General features: G+C 37.6%; 1 protein-coding gene and 1 non-coding gene across 7 annotated transcripts in view; both read left to right on the top strand.

Annotated features, from left to right (window-relative positions):
* Positions 1–24,496, top strand: part of LOC128645924 (muscleblind-like protein 2) — a 310,829-nt gene that overhangs the window by 190,969 nt on the left and 95,364 nt on the right. For all 6 annotated transcript variants that reach the window (XM_053699258.1, XM_053699256.1, XM_053699259.1 and 3 more), the window contains exons 4-5: positions 12,849–13,049; positions 18,646–18,882. In XM_053699258.1, coding sequence (XP_053555233.1) covers positions 12,849–13,049; positions 18,646–18,882 — 438 coding nt within the window. The remainder of the gene's footprint in view (positions 1–12,848; positions 13,050–18,645; positions 18,883–24,496) is intronic.
* On the top strand, positions 6,462–6,580 carry LOC128646366 (5S ribosomal RNA). Its single transcript, XR_008400303.1, has one exon. It is a non-coding gene; the product is annotated as a 5S ribosomal RNA (ribosomal RNA).

A 24,496-nucleotide genomic window follows, 5' to 3' on the forward strand; every position in this document is an offset into this window, starting at 1 on the left:
AGTACATATACAGTAAAACACAAATACATATGTACCCACATCTATACATATATACTGTATACATACACATATTTGGACGTGTGTGTATATATATATATATATATATATATACATACACACATATATATATATGTGAATATGTGTGTGTGTGTTAAAGTCCTTTGCGGCCCTTTTTTTAAACACCTTATATACCATCTACCTTTGAGCTCTTATAACTTTTTAAATATTTTTTTCAGTGTTTATATGAGAGTAACTGTATTTTACATGTATTTATGTTATGTTTCATGCAACTTTCTTTTCTTCCCCAACCCTTCATGAGAGCTCTAAAGTCGAGCTAACCTGTTAAATTCAATTACGTTCAATCTAACGCGTTTACTTTCAACTCATAATATGCACACTATTACCATTGTGTGCAAAGAGAAATGTCCCATATCACTGTTGTGCTACAGTTAGTAATCTAGCCCATAGCCGGTATAGTCTATGAGTTCATGTTCCATGTTAACATGAAGCCTTGAAAAGCCACTTAATTTTTTTTTTTAAAAGCCTGATTACTTTGTATAAGAGATTTGCTTTTGTAGCTATAGTTATTAGTTACTGTGATTGTTTTAAGGTGGAAATGATGTGTAATTGCATTGGAAATGGTAGATCATAATAAACTCTAACATTTTAATTGAATCACTTTAGGAGTACAGTTTATAAAGGATGGAGTCATCAATACATTCCCCATCTTTGGAGCAGTTAAGATAATCTCATATTGTCTGAGACTATAGTTAGATTTACTGAATTTCCTGTCTTTACACAAAATGTATGGGATTTTCCTACCTGCTCCTGCTTTCCAAAGGAAGTATGACCTCAATTAAGTTAAACGGACAGAGACATCCTGTCTGTTCCCTAATTGCTTAAAGGACTATGTAGATGTCCAGTTACACGGAAAACAGGCAAGTCAAGGAGTGGCACCTGCGTGTCAGATAGTGTCATCCCAGAGACAGAACTTTTCTTCACTTTCTGCGATGAGATTTTTTTAGTAAAAAATTTTATGCTGGTCATTTTTAAATAAAAATGTTAATTTGTCAGTTACACTAAAGCACCAGATCAATTGCAATGTGTTGGTTAACTGGAGAATAAAGCAATATTTAAAGTTGTGTAATCTAGTGCAGTAGTTGAAAATCGCATTGCAAATTAGCTGCAGACAAAAAAAGTAATTGTAAAATGTCTCTTGAATTAATTTGTTTCCTTTTCTCTTAGTCTAACATAGAAATGAAGTAATAAAAAGGTGCATTGCTCATACAAACATCTTACATTCAGAGAAAAACAGCTTTGCAGATTGTGAAAAGCTAGGGAACGAGCTTGCAAAAATCTCAGAGCCAGACAACAATCAATGCACTACTGCATATTTGACTGTTGTCTTCAAACAGCACTTTGCTCTGGGTGCACTGTGTTTAGGAAAACTTATATAATGCAGTCAGAGAACAGCTCTGTTTAAAAAGAACAGCCTAATGTGGAGCAGCACTGAAAAGTTAAAGTGCTAACAGTTCCTGTTCTTTCTGCAGACATGCTGCATTTTCTGCGATGACATCTCAGATCACTCTATGTTCTGCCTTGGGGAGTGTCATGCTCTTTTCTATCATTCAGCCAATTCTCTGAGATCTGCGCTCCCACATGCTCAGTTTTGTGATTCTCTGCCAGGTGCTCATGAGTTAAATTCAGGGATAATCAGCAGAAGTACCACTTTACCCAAAGAGTGCTGCATTCCTGAAATAGCGGTATGTTGGGGAAAATAACAGAATGCTGGAATGCTTAGCGTATGCTTTATGCAGGGCTACGGGTGGGAAAACTAAGTGCAAAACTCATTCTTACATGACATAACAGTTTGTAAAAAAGTAAAGAAATAAAAAAATAGAAGATAAATATCAATGTTCTTTTGTTAGTAACATTATCTACTTTAAGAATGGCCATTAGATCTATAATTTATAGCTGCACATCATTTCTTATATATAATTGGGCATATTTTAGATATAAAATTACCAGTTGTTTAGCCCTTTATATGGAACCTTCATTTTCTGTTTCTTTTTTTTAATGGGCTCAGAGGACACAGCCAATCAGGTTGCATTGCCTAGTCAAATGAGCTCCAAATTGTGCTTTTACCTAGGCAGAGGCTGAAATATTACTTAGCACTTTATTTATTTATGATTAGTCATGGTAAGGCTATTCTATTGAACTTAAAGGGACATGAAACCCAATTTTTTTTTCTTTCATGATTCAGAAAGAGAATGCAATTTTAAACAACTTTTCAATTTACTTCTATTTTTTTATTTGCTTCCTTCTCTTGTTATCCTTTGCGGAAAAGTTTATCTATATAAGATGAGGAGCAGCAAAAAACCTAGGTTCTAGCTGCTGATTGGTGGCTTCATATATATATATATTCTGATTATCATTGGCTTACCCATGTGTTCAGTTATAAACCAGTAGTGAATTGCTGCTTCTTCAACAAATGATATCAAAAGAATTAAGCAAATTTGATAACAGAAGTAAACTGGAAAATTCCAAATTGTATGTTCTACATAAATCATGAAAGACAAATTTTGGGTTTCATGCCCCTTTAAGCACCTCTTGCTTTTGTGTAAAATTGTGCTTGTCAGCACTTTTTTGAGAGGGCAAAAAGCAAACACTGTAAACTACAAATGCTGCAAATCTAATAACTCGTTTAGGAAATTTGCAGCATTTTAAAAGCCTAGGTTACAGATTATTTTTTTTATTTTTGCTTTTCTAGGGAACGTGGGGCAAGTTATACACAAAAGCAAGATATGTTTAATGTCTTTTTAATCTAGACCTAAGAGTAAGAAAACAATTTATAAACATATTCGTATTGGTTCTAACAATCCTATAAAAAAAAGTGAAGAAAGAACAATTGAAGAAAATGTTGGATCACATTACACATTTTTTATGCCGAAGCTCTTGTTATATTATTACAGTATGTATACTTGTTCTGTTGTTAATATAAATAAATATATATATATATATATATATATATATACTGTATTTATATATATATATATATATATATATATATATATATATATATATATATATATATATATATATATACAGGGTATATATAAAATAAAATTAAAAAAACACCATTTCCACCTTTCTTCCCTTATTTCAGAGAAAATCAGAGAAGATACGATACACATAAATATATGTTTCTGTGATATTTTAACTGCAAACACCTTATTGCTAAATAACTGAAAGCTGTTGACTGACATAACTGCATTAGCTGGTATGTTATGATGTAGGCAGATTCATGCCATAACTGCATCTGTTTGTTCATTGACTCTGTTAGAATTCTCTTATATCCATAGTGACCTCTATATGTATCTCAAAAGGGACAGCTTTTATGCTCAATATTAGTAGGGAACATACTGGCATTACTCAGATCATTATTTTATATATATATTATTATATTCTGTGACAACTCTATGACTGAAACAGCATATGTGTTGTTAGTTGTTTTTTTTTTAATATGAAATAAAAAAAGAACTACATTTTATTAAGTATGTCAAGACGTAGAATGCTTATTAAATTGCTCCCTTTTCTGGTGTTTGTGAACATTTTGTTCTTTCATTTCTAGATTCCCATTACATTTCTAAATCCCATTTCTGCATTACTGTTTCCATCTCTTGTGAAAATTGCTTGTATGTTATAAGCACCATTTCTGTAAAGTAGCACTTTATCCTACAAACTGTAATTCCTGTAATCACCCCTCTTTCTCTTCTGCATAGAGCTGTAAGCATGTGAAAATTATTTCAGTTTTCTAATGATTCTTTTGATAAGTTTAATGCACACTAGGGTCGATCACAATCCTTTTCAAAAACGTAACTAATCATCACCATTAAAGTCTATAGGTAATTTTGTAGATAAATTATATGAGAAGTTGATCGACCTCACTGTGTAACCAATAAAGATAGAATTCATGTTTGTAGACGTACTAACTTGTAAATGACATCATAAAATGTTGTAGAGTTTGATTGGTCCTTTGGGTTTACACTGACTATGGGGAATGACAGAGAATCCAGAAGTGATGCAGTTCCAAATAGAAACCTGCCTTGTTTATAATCTTATTCCTGTTAATTTGTATAGGGGATCCCATATCACAGGGGGCTATTTGATGCTGTGCATCTATAATCAATATTTATTTCATACAAGTTCAGACAAAAAAAGATACCATATAAGCACTCTGGTTCCTAAAATTTCCTATCTTTTGAAATGTGGGTATGTGTAAAAACACCCTTTATTCAAAATAAAAAATGTTACCAATAAATATTAAGCTGTAGGGTTGTGGCAATTGTTCTCCTTATTAACCGTTTATAAACCAAATTAGAATTACATACTATAAATGTTTAATTGTGGGGTTTTTTTTTACCACAATTGACACTTTTGTTCATGCAAAAGCATATGATGAAAACGATAATATTTAGTTCAGGGGTAGAACTTGTGTGATTTCCTTGTGCATCCTATTCCAGGCCCGCATTGCGGATGTGCTCTGTGCTGCAGGCCCAAACAGGTGTATGCTTTTGTGTTACATGCAAGGGGCAGAAAGGGATGGACACAATATAAGCGGATATTAAAGTATTTTTTTCTTGTAAAATGGATTGAGATGATAGGGCCCTTAAAATACTTCATCTGGGAATTACTGAGCCCATTTAGATATTAAAAATATATGTAATGCTTCTAAAATTTCCTAGAAAATTGTTTTCTGATTGGTTGAAATACCATTGCCCAATTGTACAATGGGTGTCATTGAGCAGGAAGGTGGATATATAATAAGTGCAATATCTCAGGAATTTTAGACAGTTTGAAACAGCTTTAAAGGGACAGTCTACTCGAGAATTTTGTTTGTTTAAAAAGATAGATAATCCCCTTATTACCCATTCCCCAGTTTTGCATAACCAACACTGTTATATTAATATACATTTTACCTCTGTCATTACCTTGTATCTAAACCTCTGCAGACTGACCCCTTATTTTAGGTCTTTTGACAGACTTGCATTTTAGCCAGTCATTGCCCTCTCATAAGTAACTCCATGGCATGGGTGCAAGCACAATGTTATCTATATGGCACACATGAACTAACGCCCTCTAGTTATGAAAAACTGCCAAATGCATTCAGATAAGAGACAGCCTTCAAGGGCTTAGAAATTAGCAAAATGAGCCTACCTAGTTTGGCTTTCAGCTAAGAATACCAAGAGAACAAAGCTACTTTTATTATAAAGGTAAATTGGAAAGTTGTTTAAAATTGCATGCCCTGTCTGAGTCATAAAAGTTTAATTTTGACTATACTGCCCGTTTAATTTGAATATCCTTCTAAAAACCATGCAAGGTCCTTTAAGTGAGATTCTGAAGGCTGAAAGGCAGTCAACACCAGATCTTTTGTTGTTTAAAAAGATAAATAATCCCTTTATTACCCATTCCCCAGTTTTGCATAACCAACACTTATATTAATATACTTTTTACCTCCGTGATTAACTTGTACTTAAAGTGAAGGTAAACTTAGCTTGTGTTGATGCTTGCAAATGTAAATAGCATTAAAAATAATGGTAGTTTAAGTCATCAATTTTCGTATTTCTCAATATTTACCTATTTATCCGCTTTTCTAATCTTGAAAATATTCGTTGTGTAATCTGCCCGTTTTTTTGTTTTTTTTTCGGAGCCAGGTCACGTTTTTCTAGTACCCAATAATATGTCTGGCCGTTAGGCGGCCGTCATTTGACGTCACTGCATTAGTATAAATTGTGCGCATGCGTTAGTTTCACTTATGTCTTGTGAGCCGTGCTCGTTCCAGCTTAGTGCATGCGCAAATCGCAGTCAATCAAGCTACTCGCCTGAACGCAGTGTGTTTACACACATTTGGCAACAGTGCGCATGCGCAAACATTCAGAGAATCGAGAACGCGCAAAGACAGTACGTATAGAGCGGGTGGGAACGCTCTATACGTAATACAGAAGAAAAACCAGGAACTAGATGGAGGGAGGAGCTATAAGCAGCCGAACAAGGAGAAAAAAAGTATTTATTTTATATTGATATGTATACAAAAATGAGTTAAAAAATTAGCGATCTTGGTATATATCAACTAATTAACAAACTACTGCTTTCACTTGCGCTAAACTTTACCTTCACTTTAAGCATCTTCTGACAGCCCCCTGATCACACAACATTTTATTTATTATCTATTGACTTTCATCTTAGCCAATTATTACAGTGTCTGCCACAATCCACAGCATGTTCACAATATTATCTATATGGCTGACATGAACTAGCTCTCCCCTATTGTGAAAAGCAAATAAAAAACAATGTGACCTTCAAGGGCTTAGAAATTATCATATGAGCCTTCCTAGGTTTAGCTTTTAACTAAGAATACCAAGAGAACAAAGCAAAATTGGTGATAAAGGTAAATTGGAAAGGCGTATGGCCACACCACCCTGAATGCGCCCGATCTCGTCTGATCTCAGAAGCTAAGCAGGGTCAGGCCTGGTTAGTACTTGGATGGGAGACCGCCTGGGAATACCAGGTGCTGTAGGCTTTTTTTTTTTTTTTTTTTTTTTTTTAAATAAATTGGAAAGTTGTTTAAAATTAGATGACCTATTTGAAACATGAAAGTTTTTTTTTTAACTTGACTGTCCCTTTAAATAGACTGAAAATATATGGTCAGGCATTTAGGTGGACATTTGTACCCTCTCCTGTTTCTCTATGCAAAACTGTTACTTAATGGGACTTTAAACACTAAATTAATTTCAATTATGGATGCCGCCATTTTGGAACCTAAATTTTACTACAGTTATATCTGAAGGAGAGTTGCTGCACATATGGAAACACATCAGCACTAGAATACAGTGAAAGCCAGATTTCTCCAACATAGGTGTGTCCGGTCCACGGCGTCATCCTTACTTGTGGGATATTCTCTTCCCCAACAGGAAATGGCAAAGAGCCCAGCAAAGCTGGTCACATGATCCCTCCTAGGCTCCGCCTACCCCAGTCATTCTCTTTGCCGTTGCACAGGCAACATCTCCAGGGAGATGGTTAAGAGTTTTTTGGTGTTTAAATGTAGTTTTTATCCTTCAATCAAGTGTTTGTTATTTTAAAATAGTGCTGGTATGTACTATTTACTCTGAAACAGAAAAGAGATGAAGATTTCTGTTTGTAAGAGGAAGATGATTTTAGCAAACGTTACTAAAATCGATTGCTGTTTCCACACAGGACTGTTGAGATGAAGTAACTTCAGTTGGGGGAAACAGTTGGCAGACTTTTCTGCTTGAGGTATGACTGGCCACATTTCTAACAAGACTATGTAATGCTGGAAGGCTGTCATTTCCCCTATGGGGACCGGTAAGCCATTTTCTTAGATTAAGTAAAAGAATAAAGGGCTTCATAAGGGCTTAAAAAACTGGTAGACATTTTTCTGGGCTAAAACGATTACTTTGCTAAGCATATTTGCAGATTATAACTCTTAATAGTTATCATAATCTTGGGGATTGTTTTAAAATAACGGCAGGCACTGTATTGGACACCTTTTTCAGATGGGGGCCTTTTCTAGTCATAGGCAGAGCCTCATTTTCGCGCCACTAATGCCCAGTTGTTTTTGGAGAGCAAGGCATGCAGATGCATGTGTGAGGAGCTAAGAACCACTGAAAAAGCTTATAGAAGGCGTCATTTGGTATCGTATTCCCCTCTGGGCTTGGTTGGGTCTCAGCAAAGCAGATAGCTGGGACTGTATAGGGGTTAAATGTAAAAATGGCTCCGGTTCCGTTATTTTAAGGGTTAAAGCTTTCAAATTTGTTGTGCAATACTTTTAAGGCTTTAAGACACTGTGGTGAAATTTTGGTGAATTTTGAACAATTCCTTCATACTTTTTCACATATTCAGTAATAAAGTGTGTTCAGTTTAAAATTTAAAGTGACAGTAACGGTTTTATTTGAAAACGTTTTTTGTGCTTTGTTGACAAGTTTAAGCCTGTTTAACATGTCTGTACCATCAGATAAGCTATGTTCTATATGTATGAAAACCAAGGTTTCTCCCCATTTAAATTTATGTGATAATTGTGCCATAGTGTCCAAACAAAGTAGGGACAATGATGCCACAGATAATGATATTGCCCAAGATGATTCCTCAAATGAGGGGAGTAAGCATGATACTGCATCATCCCCTTCTGTGTCTACACCAGTTTTGCCCACACAAGAGGCCCCTAGTACATCTAGTGCGCCAATACTTATTACCATGCAACAATTAACGGCTGTAATTGATAATTCTATTGCAAACATTTTATCCAAAATGCCTACTTATCAGAGAAAGCGCGATTGCTCTGTTTTAAACACTGAAGAGCAAGAGGATGCTGATGATAACTGTTCTGACATACCCTCACACCAATCTGAAGGGGCCAGGAGGGAGGTTTTGTCTGAGGGAGAAATTTCAGATTCAGGAAAAATTTCTCAACAAGCTGAACCTGATGTTGTAACATTTAAATTTAAATTAGAACATCTCCGTGCACTGCTTAAGGAGGTATTATCTACTCTGGATGATTGTGACAATTTGGTCATTCCAGAGAAATTATGTAAGATGGACAAGTTCCTAGAGGTTCCGGTGCCCCCCGATGCTTTTCCTATACCCAAGCGGGTGGCGGACATAGTAAATAAGGAGTGGGAAAGGCCCGGCATACCTTTTGTTCCTCCCCCTATATTTAAGAAATTATTTCCTATAGTCGACCCCAGAAAGGACTTATGGCAGACAGTCCCCAAGGTCGAGGGGGCGGTTTCTACTCTAAACAAACGCACTACTATTCCTATAGAAGATAGTTGTGCTTTCAAAGATCCTATGGATAAAAAATTAGAGGGTTTGCTTAAAAAGATGTTTGTTCAGCAAGGTTACCTTCTACAACCAATTTCATGCATTGTTCCTGTCACTACGGCAGCGTGTTTCTGGTTCGAAGAACTAGAAAAGTCGCTCAATAAAGAATCTTCGTATGAGGAGGTTATGGACAGAGTTCAAGCACTTAAATTGGCTAACTCTTTTATTTTAGATGCCGCTTTGCAATTAGCTAGATTAGCGGCGAAAAATTCAGGGTTTGCTATCGTGGCGCGCAGAGCGCTTTGGCTAAAGTCTTGGTCAGCGGATGTGTCTTCCAAGACAAAATTGCTTAACATCCCTTTCAAGGGTAAAACACTTTTTGGTCCTGATTTGAAAGAGATTATTTCAGACATCACCGGGGGAAAGGGCCACGCCCTCCCTCAGGATAGGTCTTTTAAGGCTAAAAATAAGCCTAATTTTCGTCCCTTTCGCAGAAACGGAGCAGCCTCTAATTCTACATCCTCTAAGCAAGAGGGTAATACTTCACAACCCAAACCAGCCTGGAGACCGATGCAAGGCTGGAACAAGGGTAAGCAGGCCAAGAAGCCTGCCACTGCTACCAAAACAGCATGAAGGGATGGCCCCCGATCCGGGACCGGATCTGGTGGGGGGCAGACTTTCTCTCTTTGCTCAGGCTTGGGCAAGAGATGTTCAGGATCCTTGGGCACTAGAAATAGTTTCTCAAGGTTATCTCCTGGAATTCAAGGAACTACCCCCAAGGGGAAGGTTCCACAGGTCTCAATTATCTTCAAACCAAATAAAAAGACAGGCATTCTTACATTGTGTAGAAGACCTGTTAAAGATGGGAGTAATTCATCCAGTTCCAATAAGAGAACAAGGGATGGGGTTTTACTCCAACCTGTTCATAGTTCCCAAAAAAGAGGGAACATTCAGACCAATTTTAGATCTCAAGATCCTAAACAAATTTCTCAGGGTTCCATCGTTCAAAATGGAAACCATTCGAACGATCCTTCCCACCATCCAGGAAGGTCAATTTATGACCACGGTGGATTTAAAGGATGCGTACCTACATATTCCTATCCACAAGGAACATCATCAGTTCCTAAGGTTCGCTTTTCTGGACAAGCATTACCAGTTTGTGGCTCTTCCATTCGGATTAGCCACTGCTCCGAGAATTTTCACAAAGGTACTAGGGTCCCTTCTAGCGGTTCTAAGACCAAGGGGCATTGCAGTAGTACCTTACTTGGACGACATCCTGATTCAAGCGTCGTCTCTGTCAAAAGCAAAGGCTCATACGGACATCGTCCTAGCCTTTCTCAGATCGCACGGATGGAAAGTGAACAAAGAAAAAAGTTCTCTGTCCCCGTCAACAAGAGTTCCCTTCTTGGGAACAATAATAGATTCCTTAGAAATGAGGATTTTTCTGACAGAGGTCAGAAAATCAAAAATTCGAAGCTCTTGTCAAGTACTTCATTCTGTTCTTCGTCCTTCCATAGCGCAGTGCATGGAAGTAATAGGATTGATGGTTGCAGCAATGGACATAGTTCCTTTTGCATGAATTCATCTAAGACCATTACAACTGTGCATGCTCAGACAGTGGAATGGGGATTATACAGACTTGTCTCCAACGATTCAAGTAGATCAAAAGACCAGAGATTCACTCCGTTGGTGGCTGATCCTGGACAACCTGTCACAGGGAATGAGATTCCGCAGACCAGAGTGGGTCATTGTCACGACCGACGCCAGTCTGGTGGGCTGGGGCGCGGTCTGGGAACCCCTGAAAGCTCAGGGTCTATGGTCTCGGGAAGAATCTCTTCTCCCGATAAACATTCTGGAACTGAGAGCGATATTCAATGCTCTCAAAGCTTGGCCTCAACTAGCAAAGGCCAAATTCATAAGGTTACAATCAGACAACATGACGACTGTTGCATATATCAACCATCAGGGGGGAACAAGGAGTTCCCTGGCGATGGAGGAAGTGACCAAGATAATTCAATGGGCGGAGAATCACTCCTGCCACTTGTCTGCAATCCACATCCCAGGAGTGGAAAATTGGAAAGCGGATTTTCTGAGTCGTCAGACATTCCATCCGGGGGAGTGGGAACTCCATCCGGAAATCTTTGCCCAAATAACTCAATTATAGGGCATTCCAGACATGGATCTGATGGCGTCTCGTCAGAACTTCAAGGTTCCTTGCTACGGGTCCAGATCCAGGGATCCCAAGGCGACTCTAGTAGATGCACTAGTAGCACCTTGGACCTTCAACCTAGCTTATGTATTCCCACCGTTTCCTCTCATTCCCAGGCTGGTAGCCAGGATCAATCAGGAGAGGGCTTCGGTGATCTTGATAGCTCCTGCGTGGCCACGCAGGACTTGGTATGCAGACCTGGTGAATATGTCATCGGCTCCACCATGGAAGCTACCTTTGAGACAGGACCTTCTTGTTCAAGGTCCATTCGAACATCCGAATCTGGTCTCCCTCCAACTGACGGCTTGGAGATTGAACGCTTGATTTTATCAAAGGGTGGGATTTCAGATTCTGTAATAGATACTATGATTCAGGCTAGAAAGCCTGTAACTAGGAAAATTTACCATAAAATATGGAAAAAATATATCTGTTGGTGTGAATCTAAAGGATTCCCATGGAACAAGATAAAAATTCCTAAGATTCTATCCTTTCTACAAGAAGGTTTGGAGAAAGGATTATCTGCAAGTTCTCTGAAGGGACAGATCTCTGCTTTATCTGTTTTACTTCACAAACGGCTGGCAGCTGTGCCAGATGTTCAAGCATTTGTTCAGGCTCTGGTTAGAATCAAGCCTGTTTACAGACCTTTGACTCCTCCCTGGAGTCTAAATCTAGTTCTTTCAGTTCTTCAAGGGGTTCCATTTGAACCCTTACATTCCGTAGATATTAAGTTATTATCTTGGAAAGTTTTGTTTTTGGTTGCAATTTCTTCTGCTAGAAGAGTTTCAGAGTTATCTGCTCTGCAGTGTTCTCCGCCCTATCTGGTGTTCCATGCAGATAAGGTGGTTTTGCGTACTAAGCCTGGTTTTCTTCCGAAAGTTGTTTCCAACAAAAATATTAACCAGGAGATAGTTGTACCTTCTTTGTGTCCGAATCCAGTTTCAAAGAAGGAACATTTGTTACACAATTTGGACGTAGTCCGTGCTCTAAAATTCTATTTAGAGGCTACTAAAGATTTCAGACAAACGTCTTCTTTGTTTGTTGTTTATTCTGGTAAAAGGAGAGGTCAAAAAGCAACTTCTACCTCTCTTTCTTTTTGGCTTAAGAGCATTATCCGATTGGCTTATGAGACTGCCGGACGGCAGCCTCCTGAAAGAATCACAGCTCACTCCACTAGGGCTGTGGCTTCCACATGGGCCTTCAAGAACGAGGCTTCTGTTGACCAGATATGTAAGGCAGCGACTTGGTCTTCACTGCACACTTTTGCCAAATTTTACAAATTTGATACTTTTGCTTCTTCGGAGGCTATTTTTGGGAGAAAGGTTTTGCAAGCCGTGGTGCCTTCCATTTAGGTGACCTGATTTGCTCCCTCCCTTCATCCGTGTCCTAAAGCTTTGGTATTGGTTCCCACAAGTAAGGATGACGCCGTGGACCGGACACACCTATGTTGGAGAAAACAGAATTTATGCTTACCTGATAAATTACTTTCTCCAACGGTGTGTCCGGTCCACTTCCTGTTGGGGAAGAGAATATCCCACAAGTAAGGATGACGCCGTGGACCGGACACACCGTTGGAGAAAGTAATTTATCAGGTAAGCATAAATTCTGTTTTTAAAATGGTAGCACCCATGACTAGAGGGATGCGGGAATAACCAGAATAAAATGCCTATAAAATGTATCCTTTTAAACTGGCCATTTGACTCTTTTGAACATCTCATACAATATTTTGTATACTGAGGACAAAACATTCAGTATACAATGTGGAACTTGAATAATGAGTATTTTATTTCTCTCTTGCTTACAGACCACATTCCCTGTGACTCCATCGCTTGCAACTAGCCCATCCATGGCTTTCAGCCCATACCTAAGTCATGTCTCCCCAGGCATGGGCTTGGTCCCTGCAGAGCTTCTACCAAATACACCTGTGCTGGTCTCTGGAAACCCTGCTGTTAACGTGCCAGGAGGCTCTGCTGGGCAGAAGCTGGTACGCACAGACAAACTAGAGGTAAGTGGGTAATCCCGTACCGGTTTATACATAAAGGGAACGCATATATCTTCCATGTCTTATTAGTGTGGTCTGTGTTACAGATTGTCATGCAGGGTAAATACACATTTAGTAATGCAACATATATATAAAAAAATAGTCTGCATATTTGTTTCATCATTACTGATTTTTCTTATATTTAATCTTTGTACTTAAAGAGAATCTTCCATTTATAAAAAAAACACACAGGGTTTGAAATATAGTTTGACTACTTACTTAGATTTTGAGCTTTTTTAAATCTATGAGCCAATCAAGATATTTTACTTGATTTTCTTGCTTCAGCTTATATGCAAGACTCAACAAGAAAAGTCTTATTGCTGGGTGAAACTTTATAAGTATTTTGAGTTAATTAAGGATGGTAAGTTTTCAGCTTTGTGATATTAAAATATTCCATTTGAATTATTTATGTTGCTAGAAAAAGACTTTCAATGATTTCACCACCTTATCTGCAATGTATTATTAATATTTTTTTTTAGATCTGATTAGTTTTATAATACTTTAAGCCTTTGGGTTACAATGTGCCCACCCAAATGTATTTTATTTACATTTTATTAGTTAAAGGGACAGTTCACGCAAAAAATGTCTCCCATTTTTTAAATTGTTCCCAATGATCAATTTTACCTACAGGAGCATATTAAATTGTATACAAGTAGCTCCTTTACCCCTATTTTGGCATTTTAAATAGCTGAGTTAGCCTGTGGTTTCCCAACCTATACTGAAAGTTTTCATACTGGAGTCTATTGAATAGCCTAAGTAAACAGAGCCAGCAGAAGAGATTACACTCACAGTGGGATGCAGGATAGTTAAGTAATACAATTATAATTTTCTATTGTTCTCTCTATGGGGTATATTTATCAAGCTCCGAATGGAGCTTAATGCCCCGTGTTTCTGGCGAGCCTGCAGGCTCGAATAGCAAAAATAGGAAACGCCAGAAACAGCAGTTATGAAGCAGCGGTCACAAAGACCGCTGCTCCATAACCTGTCCGCATACTCTGAGCAGGCGGACAGACATCGCTGGAAATCAACCCGATCGAGTACGATCGGGTTGATTGACACCCCCCTGTTGGCGGTCTATTGACCGCGAGTCTGCAGGGGACGGCGTTGCACCAGCAGCTCTTGTGAGCTGCTGGTGCAATGCTGAATATGGCGAGCGTATTGCCCGCCGTATTCAGCAAGGTCTGTCGGACCTGATCCGCACTGTCGGATCAGGTCCGACAGACCTTGATAAATAGAGGCCTTTGTATTGAGCTTTAGTTTTCCAGAAAAATATAAGATAAGGAACCAAGTGTGTGTACACAAAGTGATAACATAATGAGATATGATATTACCTGAAGCTCAACCCATTGTAATAGGCTGTGGTTTAAAAGCACAAAACCAGCTACTTCATATACACAAATAAACCTGAAAATGCAATTTTTCATACATTTTATACTCTGCAGCTGGTATAACAAATCATTGAAAATACATTTATATAAAAACAATGTTACAGTGTACTGTCCCTTTAAGACACTACTATAAAAGAGAGGGTAATAAACACTTAATCTGAAACTTGTCTAAATACGGCAGCCTATGGACCCTTTGTTAATGGACGTGCCAACATAAAGCATTAGTAAAGTAACCAAATTATGAGCAATACGGTCAGCACTAAAGAGACCGTACATACCTTGCTCAGTTTATATAATAGTGCATTATAATGGTACTCACGTTAATATGTTATGGTACAGCTCTAAAAGGGATAAAAAGATACAAGAAGACAAGATCAATTATCAGAAGTCCGCTTCATGATAATTATGTAAATAAATGTAGGGAGATAGCCGATTGAGAGCTCCTCCGCTTCCCCCAAACATATTAGCTCTGTGCTTATTTAACTTTCCCATGCCAAAAGGGTCACAGATGATCATATCTAAACCTTCCTCTAGTATGACCATAGGCTGTGTTTCTTTCCTCAAAGATGTAGATGGCCCTTCTATGTTACTCATCTGGTCAGTAACTTCCTCCATTATAGATATTGGTTCAATCCTCTCTGCACCTACGGTACTTTGAGATGAGAGTAGATTTCTCAAAGACAGCTTGTAGGGCTCAATAGAACGCCTCCACGTTAATTGTAGTAGTGCAATAAAAAGTGAGACAGGGTGTTGAGGCCTTTCCTAATGTGGGAAGCCAGAGTTCTCAATGGTCCAGACTGGAGATGTTTGCAGCTTTGATAAAAAGACATCAACCAACTCAGCAAAGGTTACTGTTGATGATGTTAAACATAGTCTGGATGGGCTAAATATCTGTCGATACATGGCGGAATGTATTAATCCTGCGCAAAGCTTGCATTATTACTGTGACCAAGCATGACCACTGCCTAGACACGCCCCCTAAAATATTGTTTTAATAATGGTGCAAAATTATGTCCAATGGATATTATTCTGTCCACTTTATTATGTGCTCAAGAAGAATCACATTCACAGAAAAATAATATACAAATTATCCTTAAGCTCCAAAAGAAATTCACTCACTTGGTACAAAACAATATCATGGTGCATTGGACTTGTAACCTTCATGCTAATATTCAGGTTAGGATGCATTTCTGTATACAGACAGACTTCTGATAAGTCATGGCTGTATTCTAAACTGGTTTCTCCAGTGTGTTTGTCAAGAGAGATAAGTGGTATATTCAGTTGTAGGTGTTTAGCCACTAAGCCAGGGGTTAGACACTTAAAGGGATAGGAAAGTCAAAATTAAACTTAAATGATTCAGATAGAGCATGTCATTTTAAGACACTTTTAAATTTGTTTCTATTTTCAAATGTGCATCGTTCTGTTAGTATCCATTATTCAAAAAGAATACGCACATATCCTAAACTAGTTGGAGCTAGCTGTTGATTGGTGCCTGCACACATTTGTCTCTTGTGATTGGCTAACTAGATATGTTCAGCTAGCTGCTAGTAGTGCAATGCTGTTCCTTCAGCAAAAGGATAAAAAGAGAATTAAACAAATTTGATAATAGAAGTAAATTGCAAAGTTGTTTAAAATTGTATATTCTATCCAAATCATGAAAGAATATTTTGGAGTTTTCTGTCCCTTAAGGCATCATGGGAAATGTAGTTCTAAAACATCTGGAGAGCAAAGGTTGGAGACCCCTGGAGAGCAAAGGTTGGAGTGACTAAGCCATTTATTCTAAAATAAGAGCCAGACACAGTGAGGATAACATTATAGTTCCATTTCGGTGGCTAAATCCTTTTGAGGTTTTTTCACTATAAGCCGAAACCTCATATTATCACAGTGTTTTTCAACCATTTTATAGCAAGTACCGCTACAAGCATACCTTTTTGTCCTAAGTACTGCAACACATAGACATTACTAGGCAAGAGTGCATACCCTGGAATGTGACAAACTGGTATCAGATATATTTTTCTGTTTTCAGGAATTTATTTTTAAATCCTGTTTCACTGAATGTAAATTCAGCAAACCATTGGATGTATTAGAGCAACAAACAATAAAGAAAGCAACTAATTGAGAAAACATGCATACAACACACATATAGTTCCTTAATATTTATATTTTACTGTGGCTTTACAGTATATCTGTCACTTGTTACTGTGACGCTTTTTCCAGAATGCTTTACAATTTACCTTACACTATCCTTGTGACACGCTTTATGTCAGCATTTCTCATCTCCTCAAATGTTACTAACTTACCAGATTCTAAAGATTCCCCGACCTGAGCACAAGTGAGTAGCTGACCAGTCAGGCAGGGAATTAGAATCTGGCCTGTTAGGGATGCTCAAGGGTAGAACTGATTTCTGTGAAACATAGAGGGCCAGATTACAAGTCGAGTGCTAAATATCGCTTGCATGCCAGTGATATTAGCACTCCACTTTGTAATACCAGCGCACTATAGTGTGCGCTAGTATTACAACTTAATCGCAATGCGTTCCCATTGGTAGGAAGCTCCTATGGGAGCCTCATTCTGATGCTGTCATATACATATATATTTACATTGTGGTCTATGGGAACAGTTCCCATAGACCGGAATGTAAAGGCACTTTTCAGTGCCTTTACATTCCTCACACCAACATTAAAGCCCCAAAACTGCCTAGTGCAATTTTTTTTTTTAAATGCTTGGTGCCCTCTATTTTGAGGGTATTTTGGGGCACTTTTAGAAATTTAACCAGCGATCGGACCTCTTGTTAATTTTCTGAGCGCTAATTGCTACCGCAAGCTCACACCAGCCACTTGTAATGGCTGGTTAATTATTGCGCTCCCGCAAATGGGCAAATTTGCCCGTTTGCAGGAGCGTGATAATTTAGCGCTCCATTTGTACTCTAGCCCAGAATGTTTTGCAAAAATAGTAAAAGGACAGGCTACTGAGTGCCCCTTACCAAAGCTGGAAGTACCCCCTGAGTTAAATACTCCCTTACAGCTTTATATTCTGATTAGCCTTTATCATAAGTAGGAATTTATATTTTTCCATTTTGTTTACTGCTGCATGTAAAGCCATTCTGCTATCCATTGTATATCACAGAGCTTTGTCACAATGTCTGTGCTGTTGAATCTCGCCATTATGTCATCTCTGCAAATGAAAAACTCGGCCTACTTGTGTAAACATCTTCAGTGACATACTGCTCAGTTTGTTAGATTAGGGTTTTGACAAATTGTCATTTGCCATATTTTCCTATACATGAAATTTGCAAGGAAATACTCTGTATAGCATGAAAGAGAGTGGTATGGAAGATTTTTATTTTATTTCTTTAAGGTATTTATTAAAACTTAGGCTGAAAGAAGTTTTCATAAAAGATCAATGCCAGAATAAAGAGACATGATCTCAAATTAAAGGGTAATAGGTTTAGGAGAAATTTTCAGAAGAAGGAAGAACTTTTTCTTTCATAAGGTGGTGAGATTGTGCACATTTTTGATAGGGGAAGTGAATTGGAACGTTATTTAGAATTGCATTCTCTATATCATTAATGGAAGTTTAATTTTGACTTTAGTGTTCCTTTAAACACACAGACAAACTAATACACCAGCTCACTGCGGATCCCCCAGTCAGCGACTGCAGGGGGACTGTCTAATGGTGTTCATTTGTTGATTTGATGATCCTTGTGTATCCGTTTCTGTGGCCGACCCATGAACTTAACACTTCCTTCCTTGTTTCTTTCAGTCTGTATAAAAATGAGTTACACAAGGGTTAAAGAAAAGCTGCAGTGTCTGAACAAATGCATTTTTTACCAAGGCACATTAATACCCTAATGAAGAGTATTTTATTATTGAAATGAACATGTCCCTTAACATGACTGATATTTTAGGCTGTCCTGTTTAAGGGGGTATGTCTGATATACTTCAGGAAACTTCTCTGTGTAAAACACAACAGGGCTAAAAAAAGACTGCTCCCAGGTTGTAACTGGTCATAGAACGAGCTACTGGCCCATTGTTCGTTCCTGGTTGAGCACTTCTCTATCTTTAAACATGTCCCTTTAAGTCTGTAGTGTTTAGATGAGAGAATGACAAGACACTATGCTCTATATTTCCCATTTATCTCTGTGTCTTTATAACTATTATATTATTTTTCAGGTTTGCAGAGAGTTCCAGCGCGGAAACTGTACCCGTGGTGAGAACGACTGTCGTTATGCTCACCCCATTGATCTTGCTATGATCGACACGAATGAGAACACTGTAACAGTCTGCATGGATTACATCAAAGGCCGATGCTCTAGGGAGAAATGCAAGTACTTTCACCCCCCTGCGCACCTGCAAGCCAAAATAAAGGCAGCTCAGCACCAGGTGAACCAAACAGCCGCAGCTGCCATGGTAAGGGCATGCACTGTCTGTGTCTGGGGAGAATTGCTTCTGTTATCTGGGGGTTAATTAAACTGCTTTACACACGTCTGGGATAATGCAACTTACATATTCAAAAAATTGTTTGATGGAAAAATACAGATACATAGTTTGATTAAAGATTGAAAAAACATACAAAAATAAGCGCATTGCTGCAGAGAAATAGAAAATAACAGTAGTGGATTTCAGAATGTGAAGCAAACTCGTTATTAGCATCCAACACTCTAAAACGTATGGGCCACATATAAATATTTAACTATTAAATGCTTAAATAATGATTTATTTCCTAAAAATGTCCAGTTGTGGTCACTTAAAATCACAGGTTTGTAGTTCTGCTTTTTCTTGGGGACACAAAAACTATGGCACATGTTCTTAGTTCTTCTTTTTACCAATAAATACTAGTCTAGCAGAATCTGTTGGCGCTCTACAAATAACCAATAATAATAAGTGTAGAGGGCCGCATGTAGCCTTTAGGCCACCAGTTGCCCTTCGCTGCTGCATTAGGACTAAATAGTGAAATAGAAACATTTTTTGTTAATGTATTATTTTCCATTTAAGAATCATATATTAAAACTTACTGACCTATATTTTCTTAAAAACGAAGCATCCTAACGTTTCATATTTCTTATTCGGCCATGACGTCACATTTAACAGCCCAGAATTTTCAGCACTACGTGTTGAAAATACTATCCTATCATATTGTGATTTTATGCATATCATTAACTGCCTAATCGTTCCTAATAAGCATGCGCACTTTGAATAAGTGAAGCCGAAGTTACCCACAGCTAGATAGAGCGGTTCTACTGTGTTCCAACCAGTCTTTCAGGGAGTGACGTTTGCAGTGACGTTGCGCAAACTTGCGCATGCGCATAGTGTTTTTTAAGCGCCATTTTGAAATCTAGGTATTAAACAAGAATTGGAAAGGAGCAAAGGATACCCACAGAGTGGGTTTGGAAATCAATAAAATTAGAAAAGAAGATTTCGGATATACAGTGAATATATCGTTATAAGATGATATTGAGAAAAGGCTTATTTAGGGTAGTTAATTCGTAATAGGCATAGTACATTTTTACTTACAGTGGCCCTTTAAGCTCTGCAAAAGGGGTAACTTTTAAGGCACAAAGCTCCCATCATTGCTTTTTTGGTCAGAGCAAGCTCAGGAGGTAAATTCCATGTATCAGCAGCAGGTCACATGCATGGTCATAGTGGGGTCAGTAGTAAGTTTTGAAAAAAGCAATTTTGCAAACACATTTATTATGCAAAAGCACTTCTTTTTAAAAAAAAAAAAAAATATTTATTTAATATCCAACAGAGTATACACTTTGATCTGTACATATACGTTCAAAAGAAAACAAAACAGAGAGGCGCACCTTACAGGGTGACCAGGTACTTCCTTTAACAAGTAAAAAACTAAGTATCCCAAGAAAAAAGAAAGAAAAGAAAAATACCTCCTTCTAAACTTAATTCTAAATATAGTGCAATACCTTTCCTTATTACTCCACCCCTAGTAGTAGAACACAACCCAGCCTGACAAAACTTTGTCAAACCTGCATAGGGTATTATGGAGACTATTCTACATCTCAACAAACAAAAACCTTTATACTACTCTGTTGGTATATATGTTTGTAGCTTTCTTATTACAAAAAGAACAAAAAACAAACAAGCAAACAAACAAGATAAACAAAACAAAAATAGGGGAAGGGCTGGGAGGGAGGATGCAGCAGGTAGACTCGTTAACCATAGACCCAAAAGAACACGTTCTGAATTTCTAAATGGATATGTTAAATGGTCAGTTTCAGAGGGGGGGGGGGGAGTTTTAATAAAAACTGACCATTTCAGAAAAAAATTGGCGATGTCATGTTCATCATTTAAGTTGGTATCTATCTGTTCTAGGACGCATTGTTTCTTTGAACAATTCTTAACCTCCAGGATACTGGGGGTTGCTCTTCCTTTACATTTTTAAAAAATTAAATATCTAGCTGCTAGGATAGCCATATTAATAATCTTATTATTGACCTGCCAGTTCATTGGATCTTTCTAAAAGTACAGTATATGTATCAACTTTAACGCCAGAGGGTAGATCCCCAATGTATTATTAAACCAGTATTGTAATTTAGACCAGACAAATCTGACCCTTGGACAGTCCCATATCATACGCACAAGGCTAGCCGAAGATAATGAACATTTAGGGCAACTATTAAAGTTGGAATTTCCATATCTAGATCCTTTCTCAGGGGTAAAATAGGTCATATAAAGTAATTTAATATGAGATTCTCCAGGAGGAGGAAAAGTGGTCCACATAACTTCAAGAACTGAAGATTGAGTGAGGCTAGCATCTACGTGACTTTGCGGTGTTACTGCGGTCCATTTAGAGGAGATTCTTTCTAAGTTAAGAGTGACCTTCAGGGAGCTCAAGAATTGGTAATAGAAAGATACTGACGTATGTCTGTTTTTAACTAGAACAAGCCAATTCTCGATGCCCCTCAGGGTTCAGTTCCAGCCAAAATCATTTATTAATTTAAGCACAAAGTGCCTATGCAAAAGCACTTCTAATCATATTTGAAATGCACTGCTTTTTATTTTATACATGAATTTTATGACCCTTTAGCCCGTAAAGGGACATCTAGACATTTATACAGATCAAACAGTTTTGGTCCTATCCTTTACTAAATCACTTGAAAGTGATGCAACGTAAAATTTAAAAGCTGATAAAAAAAAATTACATTAACGTCTCAATCAGCCAATCAGCTTGATCGGTGTTATTTTCACGCTTTGCTTTACTGTTATCTTGTGAGATTTCATAGTAAACGTCTTTAAACTGAGGAGGGAAATAAATTGACTGTGCCTGCACATGCCAGGTGCATGATCCCTTGTAAGTCTTGGGACAAGCATCCTGATTGGATGCTTAAATGCCCTTTATAGAGGCATGTGGCTAGTGGGGAAATTTTATGGTAAAATATTTTGATGTTCATGTGATATTTTATAATAGAAATAGAGAGGGCACAGCATAGGTACTGCAATAACGAGTGTGCACGTTCCCAGGTTCTGCCAAAACCTTAAATCCAACGACAATCCAAAGAGAGGAACAGCACCACAATAATAATGCTTATAAAGTTATTTATTGGGACATCAAATAAACACACCACAACGTTTCGGTCCTAATAGACCTTAATCATGTGACATAAAACATGACCTAACACCACACCTATATACCCATTGGGGGAGGAGACTTATACCTGTTACAGGTGTATATCTAGTATATGTTAACTAATCAGATATAAACAAAAAATGCTCACCAAAAAATGCTCACTGCTCCATCTAGTGGTGAAGAAAGGCCATCACTTCCAATAATTAGTGACCTAGAAAGATGCAAGTACAAAAAATTAAAACCATAAATATATAGGTAAATAACCCTATACAGTTAGACACTAACTCTTAATATGTACAGTGATTAACTCTTGTGGGAATATATATAAAAATTTCAGGATTATATTTAGATTTTAACAAATAAATTTAAATTTACAGAGTGAGTCCCCAGTCAATTTCTTTATTCATCCCTATAGGAATAAGAGATTGTAAAGTGTAGATCCAATATGTTTCCCTACACTTTAACATTCTCTGTCTATCTCCACCCCTTCTTGGTTTTTTGATTTGTTCAATAACTTGGTACCTAAGTTGGGATATGCTATGACCAGCTTGTAAGAAGTGATTAGAGACAGGGGCATCTTTATTGCCACAACGTATGTTGGATTTATGTTCATTAATCCTGTCTCTAATCCTTCTTGTTGACTCTCCAATATAAATTTTTGCACATGGGCATTTTATGAGGTACACAATATATTCAGAATTACATGTGAAATAACCTGGAATCCTGTATTTCCTCCCATTCAGGGGGTGAACAAAATGATCCCCTTTTATGATGTTGCCACAATTGCAACATCCCAAACACGGGAAACAACCCACCTTAGGGGTAGATAAAAATGTTTGAATGCCTTTTTTCTTGGATCCAATGTCAGCTTTAACCAAGACATCCTTAATATTTCTACCTCGCCTATAGGCTGCCATAGGGGCTTCCTGGAATTCTACAATATTGGGGTTTAGTTATTTTAAGATAGACCAGTGTCTCCTAATGATCTTATTAATTTTGTTGCTTAGAGGGTTAAACTGAGAAACAAAAATCATTTGTTTAGTTTTGTTTTTATCTCTCTTATTCTTATCTCTATATTCTCCCTTTAAAATAGAGGTTCTAGGAACATTCCCAATTTCTCTGATTTGTTTTTCCACTTATTGTTTGGGATAACCTCTCTGTAAAAAGAGATTACCCATTTCATCTAGTCTAGTCTGTGCTAGTCTCTCATCAGACACAATTCTCTTAACTCGAAGGAGTTGACTTTTGGGAAGGCTGTTGATCAAGGGAGGATAGTGAGAACTCTCATATTTTAACAGACTGTTTCTGTCACTATCCTTCCTATAGAGATCAATCAGTAATTTTCCATCCTTTTTATAGACAGTTGTGTCCAGGAAGTCAATTGACTCCTCACTGCTTACTAACTTCAATTTTATGTGTCTTGTAGAGATATTTAAGTCAGCCATAAAACTAATCAAGGAGTCCAAGTCGCCCCCCCATATGCCAAAGATGTCGTCTATGTATCTAAACCAGCATATCCCATGTTGGATAAATGCTTTATTGGTATATACAAATCTCTCCTCATAGATGTTCATAAAGACATTGGCATATGTGGGGGCGACATTGGACCCCATGGCTGTACCCTGGCATTGTATATAAAAAGAATCTTGAAACAGAAAGAAGTTATTATAAAGTACCATCTGTAATAGTTCTATAAGGAATTCTCCCTGAGAAATAGTAAATCTATTACTTGTATAGATAGCTTGTCTCATGGCCCCTAATCCACTTTCATGTGTAATAGACGTGTATAGGGATGTCACGTCTAAAGAAAAGATAATGGTTTTGTCACAAGGCAAATCTATGGATTCTAATTTTTCTATGAAATCCCCTGTATCCTTAATGTAAGACATTGATTCAGTTGTAAAGGGTCTTAGAATTCTATCTAGATATTTAGATACATTAGTCAATATTGAGTTAGTGCTTGCCACAATGGGACGTCCAGGGGGGGGGGGGTCTGTCTGTGGCAATAAAGATGCCCCTGTCTCTAATCACTTCTTACAAGCTGGTCGTAGCATATCCCAATTTAGGTACCAAGTTATTGAACAAATCAAAAAACCAAGAAGGGGTGGAGATAGACAGAGAATGTTAAAGTGTAGGGAAACATATTGGATCTACACTTTACAATCTCTTATTCCTATAGGGATGAATAAAGAAATTGACTGGGGAGTCACTCTGTAAATTTAAATTTATTTGTTAAAATCTAAATATAATCCTGAAATTTTTATATATATTCCCACAAGAGTTAATCACTGTACATATTAAGAGTTAGTGTCTAACTGTATAGGGTTAATTACCTATATATTTATGGTTTTAATTTTTTGTACTTGCATCTTTCTAGGTCACTAATTATTGGAAGTGATGGCCTTTCTTCACCACTAGATGGAGCAGTGAGCATTTTTT

Source organism: Bombina bombina, chromosome 1 (genome assembly GCF_027579735.1).
Source record: "Bombina bombina isolate aBomBom1 chromosome 1, aBomBom1.pri, whole genome shotgun sequence".
NCBI lineage: Eukaryota > Metazoa > Chordata > Amphibia > Anura > Bombinatoridae > Bombina > Bombina bombina.